This window comes from Thrips palmi, unplaced genomic scaffold (assembly GCF_012932325.1).
Source record: "Thrips palmi isolate BJ-2018 unplaced genomic scaffold, TpBJ-2018v1 HiC_scaffold_4, whole genome shotgun sequence".
Lineage (NCBI taxonomy): Eukaryota > Metazoa > Arthropoda > Insecta > Thysanoptera > Thripidae > Thrips > Thrips palmi.
Window position 1 is genome coordinate 15566264 of NW_023144631.1, and position 27229 is coordinate 15593492.

The 27229-nt window shown below is 44.4% G+C and overlaps 1 protein-coding gene across 1 annotated transcript; it reads left to right on the plus strand.

Annotated features, from left to right (window-relative positions):
• Nucleotides 1–13475: 13475 nt before the first annotated feature.
• LOC117649929 lies at nt 13476–14053 on the plus strand. Its single transcript, XM_034393114.1, has 2 exons — nt 13476–13858; nt 13932–14053. Exons 1-2 carry the CDS (start codon nt 13672–13674, stop codon nt 14051–14053), a joined length of 309 nt encoding a protein of 102 aa, XP_034249005.1. The 5' UTR covers nt 13476–13671.
• The last annotated feature ends 13176 nt before the right edge of the window (nt 14054–27229 follow it).

Below are 27229 nucleotides of genomic sequence, written 5' to 3' on the forward strand. Positions count from 1 at the left end.
CAGCTCGGCTATAGTTTTGGATCAGAAGAGAGGTTAGTTTCCGGCCAACTTGGCGTCTGCTGGTCTGCTTGCTTCCGGTTCAGGATTCTACGAAAGTACACTATTCAGACGTCTTCAGAGAGTACTCCACCCCTAACTGATATGAATACCAGGCAACAAGAAATAAATCTTGTCAGTTCTCTAAGGATCCTTACTTCTTTTCTGAATTGACCTTTTCTGTTTTTTTTTTTTTCAAACAGGTCCGGTTGGTTTGAGGCGAGATCCTTCAGAGTTCTACAGAGTGAAAACATCCTCTTGACACGATTCTCATCTTCAAAATAAGGTGCAAATCTAGACAAGGCCCCCGACACATTCAAATCTATTCCAATCGAATCCTCGTCGTCAGAATCATAATACTTCTTGATCATGTCCATTATTCACCGTCGCAAGTTTTTCTATGAAAGGAAAGAAAAATGACAAGCTCCACACTGCGGCACTGCAGGAAATGATCTGAGCTGGAGCTGTGCTGCGCTAAGGATTTCCGCCGCTCGGGGCTCCAGGCAGAGAAGGGGAAGGGCGGGGGAGGCTAGGGTGGCCCAAAAAAAATCGAAGGTTTTCCGATTGTCCAATTCCGCTCAAAAATCGATTCTAGACCGGAAAAAAATAACCCCTCTTTTTTGCGTTTTGTCCTGAGACGATTTTGAATACCGGCTCAATAGCGAAAATTGTTTTTAACCCGTTTAAAGCACCAAAATTGTCATAACAATTACAGTTTTTATCGGATTTTCAAAAACGATACGGCAAAATGTTCGGTTTTAGACAGCGAACAAATTACATTTTCACCCATTTTTTGTCAGACTTCGTCTTCAGTATTCTACTTGCGATTTTCGCTCAAAAAAACACATATTGTTTACTATTTGGAGATAATTTTCTTGTTTCGGACGGCCGAGTTGCGTCCCTATCCACTTTTTTATCTTACCCTATCCCAAAACAAACCGACCACGTGAAATATAGCCGTGCAAATCAATTTGACTTCCATCTAGGGGCAAGCATTTCGTTGCTTTCAGTTTAAAAAAAAGTCTGTTGAGCTCTGAGGCCGCAATTTTCCTCCGATTCTCAAACTCGAGAAGTCATTTTGTTTAGTTTTTTAAGACGAACAAAAAAGATTCTGGTCATTTTTTGTCAGACTGCGTTTTAAGATCCGTCTCTGCTTACAACGTGCAAAAATCGCCCAAATTCGAATTTTTCGCCCACTTTTGGACCGTTTTCTTTTGTCCAAACCTGTCACAACTTCTCCATACCGGTCAGAACGAGACAAAATCGGTTGCAACACTCCCACTTTTACTGAACTATTCACACGAACCCAAAACCGTCCGGGCTGGCCTTATTTATCCTTTTTTTAAGAAGGAAAATTCTAAACGACCCGCCAAATCATGCCTGGACCTGTTCGTTCGTGTCTAGGACCTGGCTCTTCTTATTCCAGCCATTCCAGAAAGGCTAGGGAAGGTAAAAGAGTGATCATTGGCTGGTCACGTGGATCGCTGACGAGAAAAACGGTCCAAAAGTGGGCGAAAAATTCGAATTTGGGCGATTTTTGCACGTTTCAAGCAGAAACGGATCTTAAAACGCTGTCTGACAAAAAAAATGACCAGAATCTTTTTTGTTTGTCTTAAAAAACTAAACAAAATGACATCTCGAGTTTGAGAATCGGAGGAAAATTGCGGCCTCAGAGCTCAACGGACTTTTCTTTATACTAAAAACAACGAAATGCTTGCCCCTAGATGGTATGCAAATTGATTTGCACGGCTTTATTTCACGTGGTCGGTTTGTTTTGGTATAGGGTAAGATAAAAAAGTGGATAGGGACGCATCTTAGCCGTCTGAAACAAGGAAATTATCTCCAAATAGTGAACAATATGTGTTTTTTTTGAGCGAAAATCACAAGCAGAATACTGAAGACGAAGTCTGACAAAAAGTTGGCGAAAATGTAATTTGTTCGCCGTCTAAAACCGAACATTTTGCCGTATCGTTTTTGAAAATCCGATAAAAACTGTAATTCTTATGACAATTTTGGTGCTTGAAACGGGTTAAAAACCATTTTCGCTATTGAGCCGGTATTCAAAATCGTCTCAGGGCAAAACGCAAAAAATAGGGGTTATTGTTTTTCGGTCTAGAATCGATTTTTGAGCGGAATTGGACAATCGGAAAACCTTCGATTTTTTTTGGGCCACCCTAGGGGAGGCTCAGGGCGGAGAACGGAAGGGATGCGCGCGCCACTTCCTAGAGCTAAAGTTTTGAATTGGATCAAACAAGGTAGGTTTACGCCAGACCGCGTCTTGTCGTAACAGGCTTCGCGATGTCTCGCTGCCTGTTCCTCCAATCCGCGCCTGGCGTACCTACCTTGGCCTGCGGCGCTAGCCTGCCTTCGGCAGGCAATGCTTGTCCACCGCCGGTTACCGCTTAAGTGTTGCATGCTGGGACCCCCCTTCATTCTACATAGAGTTGATTCATCTACAAATTACACGATCTTAACCTTTGTAACATTTCAACTTGACGGGGCTGGGGGGCTCCGCCCCCCAGACCCCCCTTCCATCAAGACAGGAGAGATCTGCCTGCAGAAAGCTGGATTTTTCGCCGTTTTTTAGGTGTTTTTCGGCTATAAAAACTGAACCAGTTGAGCTAGGATAGTGAAATTTCGCGTGTGCCGAGCCAAGAACGTACCTAATAAGCCTGCAAAGTCTCCGCCAGATCGGCCGAGCCGTTCAGGAGGAGTAGTGCACACACACACGCAGACAGACAGACAGACAGACAAAAAAAACTTTTCAACCGCACTGGAGTAACGGGCTTCGCTGTCGCTCAGCCAATCATGTGTAAAGCGAAATGTGTCACAAAGTCATACAAAAGTCACTTCAGACACCAAAATTTCAATTCTAACAAGGTGGGTTTACGCCAGACCGCGTCTTGTCGTAACAGGCTTCGCGATGTCTCGCAGCCTGTTCCTCCAATCTGCGCCTGGCGTACCTACCTTGGCCTGCGGCGCTAGCCTGCCTTCGGCAGGCATTGGCTTATCTATCGTTCGTTACTTCTCACCTGTTGCATGCCGAGGGGCATCGCCCCCCAGATCCCCCTTTCTTCAAGATAGAAGTGACTTGCCTGCAGAAAACTCGTTTTTTCGCCGTTTTTTAGGTGTTTTTCGGCTATCGCTCAGCCAAAAAAAGAGCCTATAGCTGTCAAAAGCACACATAAAAACATTTCGATATTAAAAATTGTCATTTGAACAAATACCATAAAAAATTAAACATAAGTACTGTTATAATGTGGCAGTGTAAGGGACTTGGAGGGAAAGGGTAGTCGGAGGCCTCGTGGAGACGGAAGCTTCTGTATTATTAGTCCGGACGTTAGCGGCGCATACCGGGACCCACCTTGCAAAATGTGATACCGGAATGCCACTTGGCACAATTGTTGTACTAACCCTCAGGATCATTTTAAGAGGTGGAGCCCAGGTGGACCCCCCTGCAGAGCGGCGGTACACGCGTTTGCCTATTTTCCAGGGGCAGAATGGAAAATCATTCGAAATAGACCTTATCTGACTGGCTATCAACTTGAGTTTTGGCACAGGACCACTTCTTTGGATGCCCTACGTGATTTTACTCTGGTCAGTGACGTAGCTATGCTTCAAACGGGAATTGCCTACCTCCCAGGAGCAAAATACCGTTTTCGCGAATATTAAGTTCTTCACGAAGTTCTTGACGTCCATAATCGGTGCATGCTTACTCCTGGGCAATCGATTGAGTATAAAAACACATATCACTGCATGCGTTTAGAATGTGGACGTGGAAGAGCCCCGAACGCGCATTGCTGGTACGACATTGGTACACGCAGTCCAATAGCTTACATGCAGATAGAAATATATGATACGAATATCCACGGGTGCCGCCGTATGTGACCTACTTGACGTTAGGGCAGCCTCTTTCGCAACTCACAACAATTCTCTCGTGCACGACGCCCCCTTTTTTCATGGGAAGGGGGGGGGGCTCTATGCTGTCGCCCCTACTTTGACGCAACCGCCCGATACATACACTCTGAAAAATAATGGCTTTTCTACTACACCGTCGTATGGTAAAAGTACCAACTTCGGTATGGGAAACGACAATCCTATACGTGATTTGGAAAATTCCTATGCTTTTCGTTCTTTTGCCAATGCGGTGTAGTAAAAATCCGAAACGAGTATAGGAATTTAATTTCCTATACTCGTGATTGGTTTTTTGCCACTTTATAGTAGAAATCCTATTCCTTGAGGCCGTTGTATAGTGCTTTTCCTGCAACGCGTTAGTAAGAATCCCAAAGATTTCCGCCCCAGCTCTTCTACGAAATACCCTATTACATGAGAATAACAGGAAAAGTAGCGATTTACATCGGCAACTTTGGCCCGTCCCGTACAGTAAGATACGTACGAATTTCGCCTATGTTTGGCCCTGACGGTAATTAAACCTGAGTCTGGGGTTAAAATAAATGTCGTTTTCGTCATCAGCACCCTCAAAAACGTCAGAAACAATGCAAAAGCTCGAATAAAAAGAATGTTCAAAAAATACCCCGCTGGGATCGGCTGGGATTTGAACCCGGGTCCGAACTTCTCCGATTCTCTCGAAACTGGCACCATTGGCTTTTTCTCGTCGCCCCGATTCCAAAAATACCCCTACATGCCCTTCTAGCTGCATCCGTTGCCGAGATCCTCCTCGACCCCATGTAGACCATGATGCACCTGCAGCAGCGTCCCCGGGGCTCGGATCGGATTTGCTGCCACCGGGCGGTTCTTAGGGTCACCCAAGGAGGCTGCATACCAAATTTGGTCCAGATCGGACCACGTGAAGTCCTCGGACGGACGAACGGACGGACGGACGCACAGCAGGGATCATCATACTATATGCCCGTCCCTCCGTCATTTTTTTTACAAATAACAGGAAAAGTAGCGATTTACATCGGCAACTTTGGCCCGTCCCGTACATTAAGAAACGTACGAATTTCACCTATGTTTGACCCCGACGGAATAAAAACCTGAATCTGGGGTTAAAATTAATGTCATTTTCGTCATCAGCACCCTTAAAAACATCAGAAACAATGCAAAAACTCGAATGAAAAGAATGTTCAAAAAATACCCCGCTGGGATTTGAACCCGGGTCCGAACTTCTCCGATTCGCTCGAAACTGGCACCATTGTTTTTTTCTCGTCGCCCCGATTCCAAAAATACCCCTACATGCCCTCCTAGCTGCATTCGTTGCCGAGATCCTCCTCGACCCCATGTAGACCATGATGCACCTGCAGCAGCGCCCCCGGGGCTCGGATCGGATTTGCTGCCACCGGGCGGTTCTTAGGGTCACCCAAGGAGGCTGCATACCAAATTTGGTCAAGATCGGACCACGGGAAGTCCACGGACGGACGGACGGACGCACAGCAGGGATCATACTATATGCCCGTCCCTCCGTCATTTTTTTACAAAAAATGAACGGGACGGGCCAAAAAATGAACGGGACGGGCTAAAAAGTAACGAGGCGTTTCATGGGCAAATTCATGGCAAAACCCGTCGTGCTGTTTCGGTGGTGTGTTTCTCCCGGGTTCAAGGAATCGAGTGAGTTAGTAAATGAGATTAGTCCGAACTGGTTGTATTACGATAATCAAACGGTGGATACAAGGTTTAGGGCTCCACACACCCTCGCTACTACCGAGTATCCAGACGACTGCCTCGAGTCAGTCGTCTGTGTCCGGCTGGAGGGCTCCCGCGGGTCGCCAAGGGCCCGGCGGGGCGCCGCTCCGCTATTGCTACTACCTCATCACTCATCATCGCGCCGCGGGCCTCGCGCTCCAGATAGCCGTGAGCGGGCTGGATGACAGAAGCGGCGCGAGATTCAAATTGCCCCCCGCAACATTTGCGCAGCTTAACAATTGTCGACCCCGACAATGAACTTTGATGCTAATGAAGCAATTGAATGAACATTTAGCAATTACAGAATTGTTAGTTAAGGTGTGTGGACCAACTACAGTATATATGACAATTTTTTTTTTACAAACGGATTCTTAACCAAATGAACACAAACAAAAATCAAACACGATGAATTAGAGAACGTCAATTTTTAAGCACAGTCCGACCCTAGCATTTTATCCTTAGACATGTCTTATTAACTAATACCCAATTAAAATAGATTTTTCTCTTTCTAAGCTAATCTTACAGTGTAATTGATTATATATGAAAATATATCCTTTGCCTGTTACATCTCAATGGTGGCTAAAACCTATCAAGGGTGATTGTTTGATCAAAGCAAGAAAATATCTTAAAATTACACTCTAAGCAAATGATACAAGTAGTCCTTAAAACTAAACCCAATACAAACTGAAAAATTATAATTAGTGCTAATACACCTTTCTCGAAACCACACGAACTCTTCAGAATGAAAATCCTACTTCTGCGCAATACGACGTCATAAATCTTGGTACTCATTATCATTTCTTATAATATTTGAGTCGTGTTACAATAGGCTTTGTCATTTATTTATTTCTCTATGCTTCTACCCATAATTCTTATTATTCCTGACACCCCAAAGAAACTGTGAACAACTCAACGTAAATTTTGACTGTCTATTATGAGAGCATTTTGTCTTCGAGACGTTTTGTGCTGTGAACACTTTGATCTCTCAGTTCACTTTAAAGAATTAGTTTCAAATATTTTAACTGTAAAATTTATGTAACATCTAGAAAAATTGGTTAAAAGGTTGAGGGTGGTGCCATTAAATTCGAGGTCGGTTCCCGGTTCGCCGTAACTTTTGCGGAGCTTTAAAAATTGTCGCCCGCGACCGAAGAAATTTATAGAAATATGGACCTAAAATACTGAATGCAGGATAAAATACAGAAAAAAAAGAGACTAGGATGAACGAAGAGAAACTGAACGCTAATTAATGGATTCGTCAGCTTTTTGACCAGTTGCGTTTTAAGATAACTGACTTCAAATGACAAAATTTTGTAAAAGAAATATTACAAGTGAAATACAAGTTTTGAATGTCGTGACAGAAACATTGTAATGTGATCTAAAACTCTGAACAACGCTTAGAAGTTAGAAAAAAAAATGACCGTGATTCTCACAGAATGTTCCTTTCCAAGTGTTTACTTCTTATATATAGGAAAGTTTAAGTCTTTAAAAATAAAAATATAATACTAATGGAAGAGAAAAAAAAAATCATTCCACTACTTGCTTGTATCGTGATCTAAGCCCTAACTCTCTCTTCTCACTGGCTAACTACCGGGCAGAGACGCTGTCTCCCGTGTGACTTATTGGAGCTGGTGAATGACCGATGGCAAAGGAGTCGACTCTTCTTTCTCTTTGCAAAATTGGTGAGCTGGGCCAGCACTGCTATTGGCGCACAAAGCAACCGCAGTGGGCTGAGGTAGGTGCTATACCTGACCACAGCACGCGCGACTTTGTTGGCTTTAAGTCATGCGCCTGGACTTTAAACCAACGCTTCAAAGATTTAAATCCACAATTTGAATTTTTCAACGAATAGCGTGGTGATTTCCTCAAATCCCTCGGTTAAGATAGGGCGCGCCAAACGCCTTCCCAGTTCTGTCCGGCCGCCTCCCGTAGGACTTGGCGTGGGCAGTCGTGGCCACGCCACCGACTGTGCCTCCTCATAACATGACTTGGCAATTTGAAAGAAATTATGGTTTTGGTGATCCGAAAATGAAACTCTGGACGAAGCTCTGCGATGGTTCCTCACTCGTCTCGCCGTATCTTGAAGAAGTATAAGTCACACAGGAGTAGGGCTCTCAGGCACAAGCGGTGCCAGCCAGTACCCTACTCTAAAACCCTACAAATGGCTATTAAAACAAAAGCAACCCTAAAAATATTATTACTTACAGAATACAAGCTAGGTATAAACTAGTCACCCGCAATTGGTAAAAACACAATCAAATAATGGAAAGTAAAAAAAAATTAATAGTAAATCAATAGTTGAATAATTTCAGCAAACTCTGCCATTCCACCAGTATACACAAAACAAAGAGATCACCCGAAACATAACATCGTTGCCAATCAAAAACAAAACAGAGCACCCGTGTTTTCAACCTGTTTATAGCGTACTCAAGTTGTTCAAAAAGAAAAGACTGTTGAATTTAACACGCATCGTTAGTCTCCTATGCCACCGCTGGCCTAACATCATCACACAGTCTACTGCTTATTTAGCCAAATACAACCAAAAAGACACACACTATATTTTCGGTAAAACTGCCTGGATTATGAAAAAAAAAGGTACTATATCAATGCGGACAACATGTAAAAGCTTGTAGATCGGTATGGGCCTGTCTGGTGTACAAAATCCAAAATTATGCATGTTAATTTACACTAATGGTGATTGAACACCTATTTGCTTCACATTGCCCAATACAATGAATTCTGGTGAAAAAATTAATGACAGTTTTTGACAATGCGGGTTTTAAGCACAATGTATGGAAGAGAATGCTACACACGCTAATCAGTACTGAAACCACTTGTAGAAACAAAACGATTGATTTCATAAGAAATATGAGTATTTGACAAAATGTTATCTAAAACTGTAAATTTGTCATTGACAGTACGCTTTCGAAGGGATGATATTGACTGTGGAGTCACAGTCACAGTCGCCTGGATCGCAAATGATACATGTAAACCGTAAGTAGACTAATTGGAAAATTTTGAGCTGATAATTAGAAAAATGAAAGCCAATCATGCAACGATCTCCGGAGACGCAAAACCAGCAAGGTTAACTAAGTGAACGAAATTTCTTAGTGCAATTATTCAGTATTCCAATCTATTGTTGGGTTTATGGAAAAAGATTAAAGAAATTTTAGTGATAAAATTGACTATTGACCTCCTGTTACGCCGTAACGCAGCAAGACCACCCATTGCTTCGCGAAAGTTTAGTATTTGATATCTAAAATTGAATTAATTTTGGGATTGTACTGCAATTTTGCAAAACATCGAAAGAGGAGAAAAAAGTTTAGAACTGTGCTGAAGGCACGAGAAAATTTTTTTTTTTTCAATGTGGATTAGCAGCTTTAGCAATTTCTCTGTAAAAGTAAACAAATACATAGAAATCACAGAACAACAACACAGGGTAAACAATCAGTACACCAACTCGATACACAATGCATTCAGAAACAGATGATTAATTTACGAAAAGAAATCTATCTTGGAATTAGCACCATTTTCTTCTGGGTTTTGGTAAGTGTCTGAGCATTTATACTTAATTTTCTCAAAGCGTCGATTTTTCAACGCCCACGTTGACCAAAGGAGAGCTAAAGTTTTTTTTTCTCGAAAGTGGTATAGCTATTTCTTGCGAAAATGACGAAACGTTTTGAATGTTGCGCGCTTTGGATTTTGTGTGCGGCCGTAGGCTACCTCGTCGCGAGGTTAGCAAAACGGAACACTTCTGTCGTGAGCAGTAAATTTTGTATTGAAGTGTAGTGTTGATTGGGAATTCCGTCGTGTCCTCCGGTTTGGATTATTATTATCGCTATCATTTTGATTCCACATTTAATTATTAGTGCTCAATCTTGTTTTTCACTTAAACAAATTCTTGACCACAGCAACCCTCAAATACAATAATTTTGAGCTTTGAATCATGTTTTTGTCATATTTGAATGAGAATCAGATCTGGCATTAAAATTTTCTTTTTATCAATACTCATATATTTCTAACAGTGTCGATTCTATTTAATTCTTTCTTTTCTCATATACCTTTTCATTTATATCAATTATATTTCCTTTAAATTCTTTAAGTTTTTCCTTTGCTATTATTCACCATTTATTTCACTATATCATCCATTTCACATTTCACTCTATATTTATCATCTCATTTATATTATCCATTTCATATTTCACTCTGTATTTATCATTTCATTTATATAGCGCTTATTCATTATTCATATTTCTCAGAACTCAGTACTCAGCACTCAGTACTCAGTACTGAGCACTCCGGAGTTTACATATCTCACAAGATTCTAAACACTGGTTGTTCCCTAAAAAAATTTTATACAACCATGTATTTAGAACCACTGGGCATGACCCATGAGCATTTTCTTAATTAGGCCCGCTGGCCACTTAACTAAAAATAAATAGAGAAAAGATAAAGAAATAGATACACAGAGAAAACTGGACACATAATCGCAAGTTGTGGACATAAAGTGTATACACTTGTTAAAAGCTGTAATCGCATAGAAGTTTTTTTTTTGTCTAATAGAAGTTTTTTTTTGCTAAGTCGCATAGGCCCATGCAATAGTTAAAGTACCATAGAAATTCTAGATTGGACATCAAAACTCCCCAAAACTCTTACGCTAAACTTGTAAAACTAGAGGCCTGCAGTCTTGATTCTCAACATTAAAATTACAGTAAGGAAGTCCAATCTAGGTCTAATAGTATTTTGATTGTCGAAATGAAAATTTCTACGTTCTAATTTCTTAAGATTGGTCCACTTTCCTTCGTACTAAGAAGCTATACAAAGGTTTTGCGATTGCAAAGTATAAGACAGAGAAAGAGTACGATAGAATTGGAAACGACACTTTTGTGTACGTTTTGCAACTCGATCGACAGGTGCAGAGACACCTGAAGAAACTTTAGAGAAGAAGGAGAATAAGAATATGAAGAAAAATGCTTTGTCTCGAATACTCTGAATAGACTGACAAAGCAAAGAGTCATACGGTGACCTCAAACTAAACTACAAAATACCACCATTTCCAAGACCCAAATTCCATCACTGGGCTCTGTAAACTCAATGGCGCAAATCAAACTGGAAGTACTATTCACAATTCCCAATTCGAATTCAAGGAAAAAACTTAAAGGATTTCATTGTGCCGCAATTCCACTTCCCGCATTTTTTTTTTTTTAACCATATTTGCCGCGTTTGTTGACACATTTATTGAAAAGTATTTTTTTTTTCGTTATAGCAATCATGCAAAAACTGCTATAAAACTCCGCTGGCTCGTCAAGTATCGTAGCAAAACGTATGTTGTTTACTTAACGTTAGCAACAAATTTCAATTTCAGTTGCCAACACTAAACTGTATTGTTGGTAAGTCCCAATCCTAAATCTAACGCTATAATTGCTATCAAAAACCCTTGGTGAATACAAAGCCTGTTCATCCCGCTATTCGAAACTTCCACTCGAAAAAAAAGAATGAGCATTCTACAGGCTCACCAAAAAAATTGAACCGCTAACAAACCGCAAAACAAAAAACTATTTTTTTTCCACTGCATCAAAATGAGTGTTTTGCAAAACTCATATTCACCAATCATACAATCAATAACAAATCCTAAGACATCCCTTTAAAATAACTGTACTAACATTTTCTATTGGTTATTCTAATTAGGGGAAAAACTTTATAAAGGGGCTTGCACTGTGAACATCGGTGAGGTAAGCATTCAGTAATCTGTCGAAAACCTTCTTCTCTCTCTCCTCTCTCTCTCTCCTCTCTCTCTCTCTCTCTTTTCTCTCTCTCTTTCTCTCTCTCTTTTGGAAAGGGGGGGGGGGGTTCTTTTAGTAAGGTTGCCACCAGATTTTTTTTAAAATTAATTGTAACTTTTTATACGAGCACATTTTTGGACAAAAGAAGATAAAAATAAGTTACGAACACACAAAAAGGTCGAGGTCGAAACTAACACTGCTTGCCGTTACAAAAGTTTTGGCTTCAAAAATAAATTTTGTTCTAAATCACATTCACTTCTTTACCATTGAAAGGGTTGTACCGAAACATAATTTTAAAAATTGACTAAATTTTAAATATTGACTAAATGGAAATTTGAAAGAAAACAATAGCTGTCAGGAAATATGAATGATTTTGATTTATTTTAACATTTGAAAATACGCTGAGACACCGCCTAACACAAGCCGCTGTCGTGACGTCGTCGCGGCTCGTTCTCCGCCCGACGCTCCCCGCGCTCCGACTGCCACTCGGAGGAGGGAAGACACCGTTTGGACCCGAGCGTGACGTCACCACACCTCAATTGCGCTCTTCGCCGGACCCCCCCCTTTCCGCGCCTCGCCGCGCCTTGCCGCGCCTTGCCGCGCCTCGCCGCGCCGCGCCTCGCCGCGCCTTGCCGCGCCTCGTCGCGCCTTGCCGCGCCTCGTCGCGCCTCTCCGCACAAGTCTCTGCGTTTGATTTACTAATTTTATGAATCGCTTACAAGTTTTGGCAAAAGTCTGAGAAAATGGAAAAAAAATGCCGTTTTAATGCCAAAAACTAAAATGTTATATTCTTCACTAAAATTGTATTCAAAGGAAGAAAGTCGATGATCTGTGCTAAAATCACCTAAATTTAAGTTTTAATCTGAAAATTCTTATTAACATGCGAAAATACTACTGGTTTCCCTCTGTGACAAGTGTCGCAAAAAATTACAAAAGAAAAGTTATTTCGTTAATGCTTGTAATTGCATGAACAGATCATGATCGGATCGGTTTTCAAATCGACGGTCGCATCACGCGTTCCCACACTCCGCGTCGTCTCGGTTGCCGCGTCGCCCCGCGAGAATCGTTCCGAGGTGTCATATTAGTTCCGCAGTTCCCACTCGGCTGGACGGTCCGACGCGCATTCTTCCTCAGAACCGTCTGCCAACCGTCGCGAACCTGACCCCGGAAAACTACTGACTGCGATGGAACGCCTGGCGGCCCTTCCCGTGGGACCGCTCGCTGAAACTGGACCCGACTGGCCGGACGCCACTGCACCGGTAGAGCCACTGCCCTGAACCGACGCCAAGTCCGCGACACGTGGCCGCGTGGCCGCTGCCTGCACCACGTGGCCGCTGCCTGCACCACGTGGAGGTGCACCAGTACGCGTAATGACTCCCAATCAAGAAAAAGAGAAAGAACTCACGCCCACTGTACGTACCAAATTTGTTGAGTACTCCGAAAATTTTACCTCACCTTGTAGTTGCACTTCAATTCAAGCTCTAGCGCCTCTGCCGCTGCTCTCAAATTACTCCCACTTATCCCAGACTTACAAAATAATAGCTTAAATTTACAATTTTCCTTAAAATTACCTTAAAAACAAGACACAAAAACGACGTTTGCCTGTGTACCAAACAAAGCCAATTCACTCCAACTTGAATTACTGAAACTTATGCTATTTATATTTTACTCGTTTTGGAAATTTTGCATAATTGGGCATTGAGCTATTTTATGGTCGAGGCTGTAGCACGCAAAACAAGCGCCCCGATAGGCCCTCGTTCCCCAGGACCCTTGGCCCTGGCCGCCCCAAGCGCCCTGACACGGGTCGCCCCAGTCATCCTGGTCCTCACCGTCCCAGTCACACTCGTCCTGGCCGTCCCAGTCACACTCGTCCTGGCCGTCCCAGTTCTCCTGAACTCCGCAAATATTTTCAGATTGCCCCGGCTTTCCCGCTGCTACTGAAAGAGATTACAATTTTTCAAGAATTTTATCTTCCAGAGATTTCTCTCTAGGTTTGTCCAAATTTTCTAACAGTGCTAAGATTTTATGTTCCTTGTCTTGTGTTTCTAGTTTCTGGTTGGACACTTTATCCAATATTGCCTCAAATTTCTTTGTGAGCCTCGCCTCCATTTCCAAATTGGACGCACCATGTCCTTTTCTCACAATCGACCTATTTTCTAACGCATCTCTTAATCTAGTGATCAGTTCTGCTATTGTTTTACATCCGGCGCTTATGATTAATTCCGAGTCTTCAATTGGCAAAATTTCTAACATAAGTTTCACTTTTTCCTCTTCTGTGATTGTGGCTACCTTTGCAGCTAGTGATTGTGCTCGAAGCACAAAATCTATTGTTGTCTCTGTAGGTGTCTTTCTAAGACTGAGAATTCTGGTTCTGATTGATGAGGCTGTGTTTTTGACTGGTAAGTACTTTTGTATATTCTTTTTGTATTCATCCCATGTACTGTTTTTAAGTGATTCATGTGTTGTCTGCAGGTATTCTGGGAGAAACTGACCAATATAATCAAGAACGTCTTTGCCTGCTACACCATATTTATTGTAAACTGCGGCCGCATGGTCAAGCCAATGGAGTACGTTGTCGACATCAAACGGCCTGATTGTTGGTTGCAACGAAAGTGGTAAATTTTTAGCTGTCATGTTTTCTGTGTTTGCTAAGTGATCCAAATATTTGTTGATTCCCGCAATAAAGTTTTGCAAAATTTGAACCAGATGTTGCTTTGTTTCTGCTGCTGAATACCCTTGTTTTCTGAATTTGTTGAGCGCAAATTTTAATTTACTGACCGAAAGTGTACCCTCTTTGAATTTATACTGATTGAATTCTTCCTCTGTAGTTAGAACTTTAATGCTTGGCGGGGCGTCCGCTCTGACTTCCTGTGTGACAATATTATCCGGAAATTTAGAATTATGGGGTTTTTGAACTTCGGGCAAAAATTTAATGGGAAATTCGTCAATGTGTTTCAAAACTATGTCTGCGATTGATTGATAGTCTGCAGGAGTCCACAGTCGGGTGTTCTCAATGACAAAAACTGGCTCTAAACTTTCCAAACCCAAAAGATGGTTTACTTTTTGAAAAAATTCGTTGTTCATTGCATTGCGTTCAAAGTCAGTGCACTAACCTGGTATCCCGTTGTGAATGTTGAATGCACGCTGCTGAGCCACACCAAAGCTCCGGCTCCACGTGGCTGCACGTGGCGAAGTTTGAAGCAAGAGTATCCAAAACCACACAAAAATCACAAGTTCACCGCTCACTGGACCACACCAGAATCACTGAGCTTTTCACTGCACTTGAAATTTCCTCCACTCCACCGTTCCCGAAACCGCGCAGCCCGAGTCGTCACAAGGCTGGCTTCCACGTGGTCGCGACCGCGTTCCAAAATTTAGAAAAAAAAATTTAGCTATCACGAGAAAAAAACTGACTCGATTCCCGGCGATGCACCAATGTTTCGGTGGTGTGTTTCTCCCGGGTTCAAGGAATCGAGTGAGTTAGTAAATGAGATTAGTCCGAACTGGTTGTATTACGATAATCAAACGGTGGATACAAGGTTTAGGGCTCCACACACCCTCGCTACTACCGAGTATCCAGACGACTGCCTCGAGTCAGTCGTCTGTGTCCGGCTGGAGGGCTCCCGCGGGTCGCCAAGGGCCCGGCGGGGCGCCGCTCCGCTATTGCTACTACCTCATCACTCATCATCGCGCCGCGGGCCTCGCGCTCCAGATAGCCGTGAGCGGGCTGGATGACAGAAGCGGCGCGAGATTCAAATTGCCCCCCGCAACAGTGCCCGAAAAGTCACGCCGGTTTTTCGAATGACACATGGAATGATACATTTTCAGTGTATGCTAAAAGAAGGCGTAACATTACTACGAGTGTGTTGCCAGGTAGAAAACTTAAAATAGATTCACCACTTTCTTTCTTTCCGGCGCACTGCTCCGACACACAATGATCTCAGTTCTTTGCACATCGAAGGTACGTATTTTCACTTCTAGTATTGAGACGCGCTGCACTAGCAAGCGACGCGTCGTATGTATCGGGCGGTTGCGTCAAAGTAGGGGCGACAGCATAGAGCGCCCCCCCCCCTCCATGAAAAAAGGGGGCGTCGTGCACGAGAGAATTGTTGCGAGTTGCGAAAGAGGCTAAGAGGCTGCCCTTTCGTCAAGTACCGTAGAACGGGGTAACATGAGACAAATTTCGTTTTTTTTTTGTTAATTTTCCCCTTTCAATTTCAATTTAAGGTACTGAGGTGTTCAACGCTTGTTCATTGGCCCTTTGGCTACACTCCCACCAAATTTCAGATTTTAAGGTGCAGTAGGGACCTTTCAATAACCTTCGGAATGCCGTCCCATATTTCCCTGCAATGTGGGGTAACATGAGACATAAGAAAAAAATGTTAAAGTATGGAGAAATAACTCATTTAGGTGGGTTTGGAGCTTTTAAAGTTCTTTTCACTCATTTTAAAGATGATTGGAAACTTAAATGGAGACGATATAAAATCTGCAGGGGAGAAAAATGGGTGTTACTAAAGAGAGCTGAAAAATGTATGAAAAGTCATGAGTTGTGCCTGTCACATGAAAAAAACTAAACGAAGAGCATAGATGTCGGTTAGATAGTATAACAAATTCGTGTTAAAATCATTATTACTTGAAATTATTAACAGTGGAGTATGTTTGGCCTCATGTTTCAAGCGAAAACAGGTGTCTCTATTTTCCCTGTAAGGTAACAAAATTGTATTCCATCTGGAACAGGCAGCCCGGGAGTAGACATAACGGAACCAAATTTTGTCCTGATTATGTTGACATAATTGCCTACAGATTTAAACCTCGTTCGGACGAGAACCCGAGTTCTTACCGTGGTTTCTGGGGAGGTTTTTACTAACTTTATGAAACTTGTTAGAATGTAGAGGTTTTTCCTTTGGTTCTAAATAACCCTGGCAAGTCTCTCATAGCCTTCGTGCGTTTCCCGTGAGTTGCCACGGCCTCCTAGATCACGAAAAAATATTCACGGTGGGCTTCTGAACAACCGCTAGATAGCAACACGACAAAAACCGAAAAAGTGCGCTTTGTCTCGATTTTTCTTCATGCCTCGTATTACCCCGTTCTACGGTAGCTCACATACGGCGCGATATTCCTATCATATATTTCTATCTGCGTGTAAGCTATTGGACTGCGTGTACCAATGTCCTACTCTCAATGCGCGTTCGGGGCTCTTCCACATTCTAAACGCATGCAGTGATGAAATGTGTTTTTATACTCAATCGATTACCCAGGAGTTTGCATGCACCGATTAATGGACGTCAAGAACTTAATATCCGCGAAAACGGTATTTTGCTCCTGGGAGGTAGGCGATTCCCGTTTGAAGCATACCTATCTCACTCGCCAGAGTAAAATCACGTTGGGCATCCAAAGAAGTGGTCCTGTACCAAAACTCAAGTTGATAGCCTGTCAGAAGGTCTATTTCGAATGATTTTCAATTCTGACCCTGGAAAATAGGCAAACGCGTGTACCGCCGCTCTGCAGGGGGGTCCACCTGGGCTCCACCTCTTAAAATGACCCTTGGGGATAGTGGTATGCAGCCTCCTTGGGTGACCCTAAGAACCGCCCGGTGGCAGTAAATCCGATCCGAGCCCCGGGGGGCGCTGCTGCAGGTGCATCATGGTCTACATGGGGTCGAGGAGGATTTCGGCAACGGATACAGCCGAGGGGTGGCCGACTCCAGAAATTTCTGTACGAGGAACATGTTCCGGCGCGCGCGCGCGCGCACACACACACAAACACACACACACACACCATGCACTCTCATTCCAAGTACGTGACATCACGTTGAAACGAACGTAACAAAATGTGGCATTGTCACATTTGTTTAAATGTGAACAAGCTAATTTTTGGCCGATTCACATCCAAACGAATGTGACTCAATGCTCAAACGAACGTGACATTGTTTCAACCGGATGTCTCGCAGTACGAATGAGAGTGTGCATCCGACCATCCCGATACGGGACAGGCTAAAAAAGATATAATAAACCAGAGGAACACAAGGAACATTTTGGAACATTAAGGAACATTTTGGAACATTTGGGAACATCGAGGAATACTGGGAACATGAGAACATTGAGAACATCAGGGAACATTTTTCGGAACATTTGACCGATGTACGAGGAACATCGAAGTCGGCCACCCCTCGGATACAGCTAGCAGGTCATGTATGGGTATTTTTGGAATCGGGGCGACGAGACAAAACCAACGGTGCCAGTTTCAAGCGAATCGGAGAAGTTGGGACCCGGGTTTCAAATCCCAGTGGTGTACATTTTGAACATTTTTTTTTTTTCGAGTTTTTGCATTGTTTCTTATGTTTTTGGGGGCGCTGATCACGAAAATAACATCTATTTTGACCCCAGACTCAGGTTCAAACCCGTCAGGGTTAAACAAAGGCAAAATTCACACTTGTTAATGTACGGGACGGGCCAAAGTTGCCGATGTATATCGCTACTTTTCCTGTTATTATGATTCATCGAGACATTATAATACTCAACTATTTTAACATAAGCATTAGATCAATATAGCATTAGAAAACGTCTTTTCTAATACATTTCTTAGCAAAGGGAAAGGGAATACGACATAACTCTCTAATACATGGCACAGATTAGGCAGCACTATTTCTCATCTTTCTATTTCATCTCTTCCGTAGATAGCACATTTTTTTCATATCAGACACTAGAATTTTTTTATACACCAAGGCGGTAAATTCAACAAAGCTATTGGAGACCAAGCGACGAGGGATAAAATACATTATTAATAACGTTACAATGACTTCAAATGTGAAATTGTATAAAGAAGAGTCACGAGTGGCAAATCAAATGTGTCGTAAACTGCTTGAGTCGGATCATCCCGTGTTTGCCGGATGTATGAGTATTACCAGGGAAGTGCCGAAGCATGTCATTAAGACTGTGAAATGTTTGATTGAAGCTTTTGATGAAACTTGTAGAACATGCAAGAAGCTTGCATGGTTTATTGGAGGTATTTTTTTCCAATTTAAATGGTTATTTTATACATGTTTTTTTGCATATTCCTAAAACAAATTTTCACATGTGGTTTCGCATCATGGTGTGCGTGCAGGGCACACTGACACATATAATGATGTTGACATATATGTGGGATGTGGCTACACATTCGCTAGGAACTACGATGAAAACATTCGAGATAACACATGCTTTATCACTTTCAAGAAAAGTTGTTTGACCCCTGCTTAAGAGGATCGGTTTTTTCACTGGAAGTAAACCAGCAAGCGTACCAGCTAATTGAGGTGAGTTATGTTTTTTTTGTGCAATCATTCATTTCATTATGGTTTTCTTATAAATTTGATTTGTTTTTCTTACAGGTGCCATTCATGAGAAATTTGCAGCATATTCCAAATGATTTAAAGTTCTTAACACTTTTCAGTGTGCATGTTCTCACACAATATGATATGCCAATATGTAGAGTGTCTTTGACATTTGGACCCTCAAGAAATGAAAATTTTGTCATAGACCTTACTGATGTTGCATTGTACACAAAGAAGCAAACTCAATCTCGTATTGACAAATACATGGAACGAACAACCAAGGCAATATACACTCCTCCCAGCCTCTCTTTGCAAATTTTACTGTCTGTTTTTAAGCCTAGGTGAGGAAAGATGGTTTTTATTGGAAGTATTTATTTAAATTAGCATATGATTGGATAAAGGTAATCTGAAAATTATTTCAGGGAAAATTGAAGAGGAGCCAATTTAACTGAAGATTAGATTGATAAAGATTGTCAATAGTAATTTAGGTGTAATTTTCTGGGAGACTTGTTGGGTTTTTGAATATTTGAAGTGTTGTTAGTTGTGTCAAGTATGGAGGATATCCGCCTGAAAATAAGTAAACAGTGTAAAAGATTTGAAAGAAATAAGTAGGTGTTTTAATCGTATGTGAGGATGTCGGAAGGTGGTGTGTAGGTAACAAGTCAATTAAGAAGGTGTTTACCAGTAATTACCTTTTATTTTATTTTTTGAAGAAGAAGATTCTAATGCATATTTTTTTTCAATAGTGAGAGGATCCACGACACTTCACCCAAAGTCTTTCTCCCACCGCAGAAATGCCCACTTCGATTTGATCCACCAACTTTAGGCCCAATTTCTTTAATCCAAAAAAAAGGAAACCCAACTACCATTTGGCCCACCTTAGTACCCATAAACCCACTACAGAGTGAGGTTATTCCCGCAGGCCCGCAGGCCCGCAAGTCCATGGTCCGCTCTTCAGCCTTCATCTCCTCGTAGCGCCCCGAGATCCGCTGGAGCCGCTCCGTCATCATCCGGTACTTCAGCCGCTGCTGCGCCACCACCTAAGGCGCTGTCTGTTAGTTTCGAATCAAATTTTTCAATGTTTTCCGAGAAGATTAGTTGTCTGTACCTTTCCCAGTTCCAGCTCAGCCATTGACCTCTCACTATTTCCCTGCTCTCTGGACCTCCTTGATCAGGGCGTAGATGGATGGATGGTATCCGCGCTGCCTCGCACTTGTCAAGCACTACTTCGAGCACAGTGCGGTATGACTCTTGCTCCTTGTTCGGGAGCAAGGCATACACAAAGAGGAATGCAGCCCCACGGAAGATGCCGTGAATAGTAAAGAGCTGGGTGATGAGGCTCGGGCTGACATTGAACGTGCCATCAACTAGCCAGGTGAGCGATTCTCACGTTTCGGGGTAGTTTTGGCGTCTCTGATTTGCCGAAAGTGAGAAATATCCAATTAAGTTTTTCTGATTATTGGGGTCCTGGATGATACTAGAGTTATGGCAATGGTATTTATAGTAAAAGCCTTGTACTACCTTCCTAAAAACATGAGCCATAAGGTATCCCCATACGTTTTAGTGGGTGTTTTGATCACGGTAATTACGTTATCACGGAAGTTACAAAGTGTGAAAATCGGCTTTAACGGCTGACTCGGGCTTGCTGTGGCTTAAAAGTTGTTCCAGGGTCAAATGATACTCTAAGCCCGACATTTAAGCGGAAAATTTTTTCACCTAGTGCTGCTGCAACATTGGGTAAAGGGTGCCACGGAAGTTACAGGTAATTGTTGATACACGCCATTTTATAATGCTCTAGCCCGCTTTGAGACGTGTACAGCATCTTAGATTTTCGCGACCCATGCAATTATATCCCAGGGACTCCACTTTGATGGCTTGTGTCATGGAAAGTTAAAAGTTTGGCTTGGGGAGAAGTCCAGAGCTGCCTTTTCGAAATTTGTGTAGTGAAATTGAATATACGGTGGACATTTTTCGTCGCAGCATAAGTACCTTTGAAAGAAGTCTGGCGTATTGGTCTTCGGTTGAAATTAGCTCGAGACATGCCAAGCTTCGAATCCCCATCGACAGTTGGCAGCATTTTCGAACCACACCGCCACACTGGGGGCGGAAAGTTCGAGTATGTTCTCTTTGGACAATCACGGAAGTTACATTTAGGGTATTCCAAACGCTACGTAGACCAATCCAACGAACGTGAACTTTTCGAAATGTGTGCGATTAGTGGGCAATGGCCCTCCCTAACATCAGAAACAAACCCCATGTCGATATCTGCGCTTGTTTGGGCACAGGAGTCAGAAGAAACGAAACTACCCCGAAACGTGAGAATCGCTCAGGTGTCCGACGCACAAAGTTTGCGAAGATTGTCCCTCGTGGCAAATATGAGGATCCGTTGCCGTCTCCTCCTCTCTTCCGCCTCGTCGTCATCGTCATCATCGTCGTCGTCCGCCAACGAATCCCACAGGAGGAAGACATCTCCCATGAGTGTCAGCGTGAACTCTGGCGGCAGTTCTGGGAGGTCAACCAAGGTCTTGGGGTTGGGTGGGAGGGCGGCCTGACGGGTCCGGTTGATGGTACGCTTGATGGCGGCGTCATTCGGCAATTTCGCCAGAACGACCTGAACGGACACAGACACGTGTCACGCGAGCAATCCAGAGCCTAACTCATACGCGTTATAACGTGTACCTGTGGGATGCGCTGCAGTCGGTTGGACGTTATTTGGATGGGAGGGACCTCCGGCTGCTGCACACTGCTGCCCTTGATGTCATTCATGATCTCCTTCGCCGCGATGTCGTCCTGGTCCTGAGCGTGCGAGTGCGTCCCCTCCCGCAGGACGACAGGCGGCTCGGAGATCGTCGTCGCTCGTGCCTTGCATTCTGGCTTCAAGCTGCAGACCCCGTATGTACGTTCCTTTTTCGTTGAGTGCTTGTGGTATTGAAACCCGCCTCTTTTTGACTTCATGAATTTTGGTGCCATTTCCGAAAGTTTCTGAAAGTTGGGTGGTGCGAGCTCGCGGAGGCCTGATTGTTGCCGCCACTGCAACGAAGGCACCTTGTTCCGACAGTGGGCGGAGGGGAAGTACAGTGGGCCAAACGCTGGTGGACTATACTGGTGGTGGGCCAAATGAGGTGGATGTAAAACTGGTGGGCGAAACGTGGGTGGGCATTTCTGTTTTGGGTAAAAGGAATTGGGTGAACCGTCCTGATACCTAGTGAGAATGTCTGGGTCTAGTTGGCTTGCACTACTGAGGTTTCTCCTACCAGGGCAAACGCGCTTAACGACGTTTTGTCCTACCTAATTTTGTCCTACCGTAATCTTGTCCTACCTTTCGTGTTTCAATGTCCCTTAGTATGTACTGACTGAGTTCTTAAAAAAAATTGTGCATTTTGACGTATTACGCGGAGGGGAAGTCCAGTCAGGCTGGTCGCTAGAGGAGAGGCCTGTAAGCCCGTGGCCCCCGGTTCACCACCTGAAAGAAATAGGAGCCGCGCGCGTCGAGGGGAGGAGCCGCGAGCTTCGGGGGGGTGGGGGTACGGGACCGCTGGGGTGGGGGGGGAGCGGTGCTGTGGCCGATACTGGATGCAGCCAGGCGCATCTTCATCCAGCTGTTCCGATGGTGTGGGGGCTAGCGTCCCTGGGCCATACGCTGCAGGCGCGGGTTCACTTCCCCGCCCGTTTTTTTTTTTTCGGTCGCGTTTGGCGGGAAGATCTATCGCGAGTTAGAGAATGATCTGCCGCGAGTTAGAGAAAGATCTGTCGCGAGTTAGAGAAAGATCTGTCGCGAGTTAGAGAAAGATCTGTCGCGAGTTAGAGAAAGATCTGCCGCGAGTTAGAGAAAGATCTGCCGCGAGTTAGAGAAAGATCTGTCACGAGTTAGAGAAAGATCTGTCGCGAGTTAGAAAAAGATCTGTCGCGAGCCCGTTAGGTTAGGTTAGGATAGGTTGGACCGTTTAGTTTCGACACCCCGGGTCCCCTCCGGATGGCCGTAGGGTAGGAGCCCCTCCCCTCCAGCGCCCCCACCCCTCGGCTCCTATTTCTTTCAGGTGGCCGACCGCGTGGCCCCGGGTTGGGCGGGGGAAGGCGTATCCCCCCCTTCCACCGGCAACGCCATGGCAACGTCGCACGCGGCTCAGTGCCCTGGTATGAGGAATTGATCGTCCAGTCGTTCTCTCGACGCGCGGGGTATCTGCGCCGGGTGACGTCAGAAGCTATATCAAGTTAAGGAAAGAGAGGGTTTTGAGCCAGCGCTGGCGCTGGCGCTGGAAGGTGAGGGGCAGGGAGGCGGTCGCGCTCAAGCTGGCTTAAGCCAGACGCAGCGATACCCCTCCCTGCCCCACACCTTCCAGCGCCAGCGCCAGCGCTGGCTCAAAACCTTCTCCTTTCTTAACTTGATATAGCTAGAGCTGCGAACATCGTCCTTCTGCAGTCATCGCCGCACCGGGGACGCAGTGACCGGTGCGCACCGACAGGTAAGGTATGGCAGTCCAGTCCTGGCCTCGTAAATCGCACGTGTGGAAGGCCCTGGCAGTCGCTCACCGACGAGGCACTTGTGTGAAGGACAATGTGTTCGGTTTCAAATCTGGGAGGCATTTCCGCAGGCAGTCTGCAAGTGTGTGAGTATGCGCCGCCATAAGAGGCAACGACGACGCAGCAGTCCGCGAGATGTTGCCTATCACTTGCTTCACAGGCGCTATCCAGCAAAAGGGCACTGGTTACAAAGAGATGCTCTGGCCAGCCTTCCCCACGCACTGACGCAGCGGCACTTGCCTCGCCTGCACTGCACAACGAGACATGACTGGTTCGCCGCGTTGCGCACTGCCATGAGAGGCAAGTTCACAGGCGAGATAGGCATCACAAACATAATGTGGGTTTCGTGTTTCCTACCGCCAAGGTCGCGGCTTCACCGATCCCCCGGGTGCGCGCAAAACCATCATCCCGGTTTCAAGCTTGGGATGCTTTTCCCCAGGCAGTCTGCAAGTGTGTGAGTAACAATGCGCCGCCATAAGAGGCAACGACGACGCAGCAGTCCGCGAGAGGCTGCCTATCTACTTGCTTCACAGGCGCTAGACCCAGCAAAAGCGCACCCCCAGGAGGCTTCTCCCCAGGCAGTCTGCAAGTTTGTGAGTAACAATGAGCCGCCATAAGAGGCAACGACCTTCCCCAGACGAGAGTGCGTGTGTATCCTGCTCGCCAACGGCCCTTCACGGAGCCAGGGAAGCTCGGACCAGGGGTCGTCAAATCATTAAGGATATCTCTAGGCGTACTGTTTTCACATTGTGAGCTAATTTATTTAATACGTGGAACGCCTTCCCATGACCCCCTCCGATTTTGACCAAAATTTTTTTCTGAGATGCCCTTATGGTAAGAAAAAACATCCTAAAATATTAGGTCGCTAAAAAATTTATTGGCCGAGAAAACCAATGTTTTCTAAATTTGCCACTTTTTTTTACTTAATTTGGGAGTTTCTTTACTACTCTGAGGTTTTTGGTGCTAAGTGGCTGAAAATTCATATCCTTATGTAAAATTGCCCAAGGAACAAGAATATGGTCACAGATTTGACCTACGACCGATATCTTGAGAAATACGTACCCAAAACGACCAAATTTTACTAAAAATACCCAAATTTTTGGGGAAACGGTCAAAAATATTCTTTATCCACGATCCGTTGACGCCATCTTGTAGAAAAAGAGCTAATAAAGCCAATGAGCACACGCCCATGTTTGTAGCTCAAACCGTTTAGAAGCTGTAAGGCGTCAAAGTTGGAGGTTTTTTGAGGGGGCCTGAAAACCGGCCCTTTTGACCTCTGCGCTCAATGTCCGACACCCGAGCCGTGCCAGCCATGATCCTTGCTTTCGAGGTGAGGTCTGCGTGCGCAATGGGAGTCAAGAAGAGGGTGAAGCGGCACAGCGTTTCTGAACAGGGTCCTCTTCAGAGCGCCTGAACAGCCGAGGGTTGGTAAGCTCACCAAACGGTGCTTGGAAAGCACTCGCCGCACCGTGGCACAGTGGGCTGAGAAGCAAAAAAAAACCGATAAAAATTCAAGGAGGGAGGAATCGACGTCAAAATCGCTACTCGAGGGTTTTTGGGTCCGAGAAACTCAAATCTGACAAAATCAAAACCCGAAAATGACCGGCAGAGGCGGATCCAGCAATATTGGGAGGGGGGTGGGCAGTCACTCTTAAAATGCGTCCCTGATGAGTTTGGGTCCCAGAAACTCATATCTGACAAAATTCGAAACCAGAAAACGACCAGCGACAGAAGCCAGCCGGCCGGTCAGCCCAGGCAGGAAACAAAACTTGTCATATTTGACTGCGATTTTCTCAAAACGCGGAACAGAGCGGAACAAACGGCGAAAAGGGCCGTAAAGAAGAGATGCTGCTCTTTTACCTCCATCGGACAGATCGGTTCGCAAACTTTCGCAACTCAACTTATCGCCTCGCAAAAAATGGAAATTCGTCGATTTTGCAACATCTTTGACGGCGTTGTTCTTTAACCCGGTTGAACCAATAATAAACATATGATATTGTGCTGATTTGTGAGGTTTTTAGCTTTCCAAAAAACATATAACATGTAGCAGTTATGTGGAATAAACCGACCCTCAGAGGGAAAATTGCAGACAATTGTAGAAATGTGTGAAGAAATAGTTCAAAATGTGTCATGTTTGGCGCCCTGCACAGGGTTACGCGTGTGATATATTTTCAAACGGACTCTTCTCACGGATAGGGCATGCTTTTCATATGGACATGTCCAGGGGTCGGAAACGGCCTAGGGAGCGCGTGAGCCCATGCGCCCCACCGCTGCCGACGCGCCGCGCGCGGCGGACCGCTCTGCACGGCGGTACTAAAATCGACAGAACTTTGTCAAAACTTCATCAAATCGATCAAACGAGGTCATTTTTGGATTCTACACAAAATTTCCTATCGATTACAAACAATGGTTTAGCGTTTCAAGTGTTTAAAACACGTTATTTTTCAATTATAAGTCAATTTTACCGGCAACCGACAGCCGACTTGATAATTCTCATTCGCTTAAAAAGCGATTTCTGTTTGTTTTAGGTCCATACATGCAGCGAGCCGATTGTTGGCCATAGTTTACCCTGTGGCGTGGTGTGTTTGGAATGTTGATACGACCTCAGGGGCGACCACAGTGATCCAAAACGTAACTTGGACATTTGGTACAAAATTGGTTTTTGCAACTTTGGAGGTTAAAAGCACAGCTTGTAAAAGCGCGTTAGTCATGTTCTATACGCCTAAGCCACCCAGAATTTTATTCTCTATCGCCCTGTGGTAAGGGTTTTGCGAAAGGAGATCAAACTTCAGATATCTCGCAAAAGTTCCGAAACACTACGAAAACGCCGTAACAGTACAAGCAAACGGGGGAGCTTAATGCAAACAAACTATAGCTCAGATTGAAAATCTGACACCACCACGTTGTAGCGCGGACAATTTTACAAGCCATAGTCTATGCTCATCGCAATCGGACCATCGGTTTGAACGTAGCGAGCAAATCTCTTAATCCCTGTTCAGCGCGCCGCCACAGTAATTTCTCATACTGCCGCCGCCTGACCAAACCCGACGTTAAATCTGTCTTTTAGAATATATACTGCTGTTTTTTAAACCGATGGTCCCATTGCGATGAGCTTAGACTATGGCTTGTAAAATTGTCCGCGCTACAACGTGGTGGTGTCAGATTTTCAATCCGAGCTATAGTTTGTTTACATTAAGCTCCCCGTTTGCTTGTACTGTTACGGCGTTTTTCGTAGTGTTTCGGAACTTTTGCGAGATATCTAAAGTTTGATCTCCTTTCGCAAAACCCTTACCACAGGGCGATAGAGAATAAAATTCTGGGTGGCTTAGGCGTATAGAACATGACAAACGCGCTTTTACAAGCTGTGCTTTTAACCTCCAAAGTTGCAAAAACCAATTTTGTACCAAATGTCCAAGTTACGTTTTGGATCACTGTGGTCGCCCCAGAGGTCGTATCAACATTCCAAACACACCACGCCACAGGGTAAACTATGGCCAACAATCGGCTCGCTGCATGTATGGACCTAAAACAAACAGAAATCACTTTTTAAGCGAATGAGAAATATCAAGTCGGCTGTCGGTTGCCGGTAAAATTGACTTTTAATTGAAAAATAACGTGTTTTTTAAAAACTTGAAACGCTAAACCATTGTCTGTAATCGATAGGAAACTTTGTGTAGAATCCAAAATTGACCTCGTTTGATCGATTTGATGAAGTGTTGACAAAGTTCTGTCGATTTTAGTACCGCCGTGCAAAGCGGTCCGCCGCGCGCGGCGCGTCGGCAGCGGTGGGGCGCATGGGCTCACGCGCTCCCTAGGCCGTTTCCGACCCCTGACATGTCACAGTTGTTTTGACCCTGCTGTTCAATTTTCAAACTGCCCTTTATTATCGCTTTCTTTCGCTTCTCAGCCCACTGTGCGTGGGCTCGCTCAAAGGGCCCCG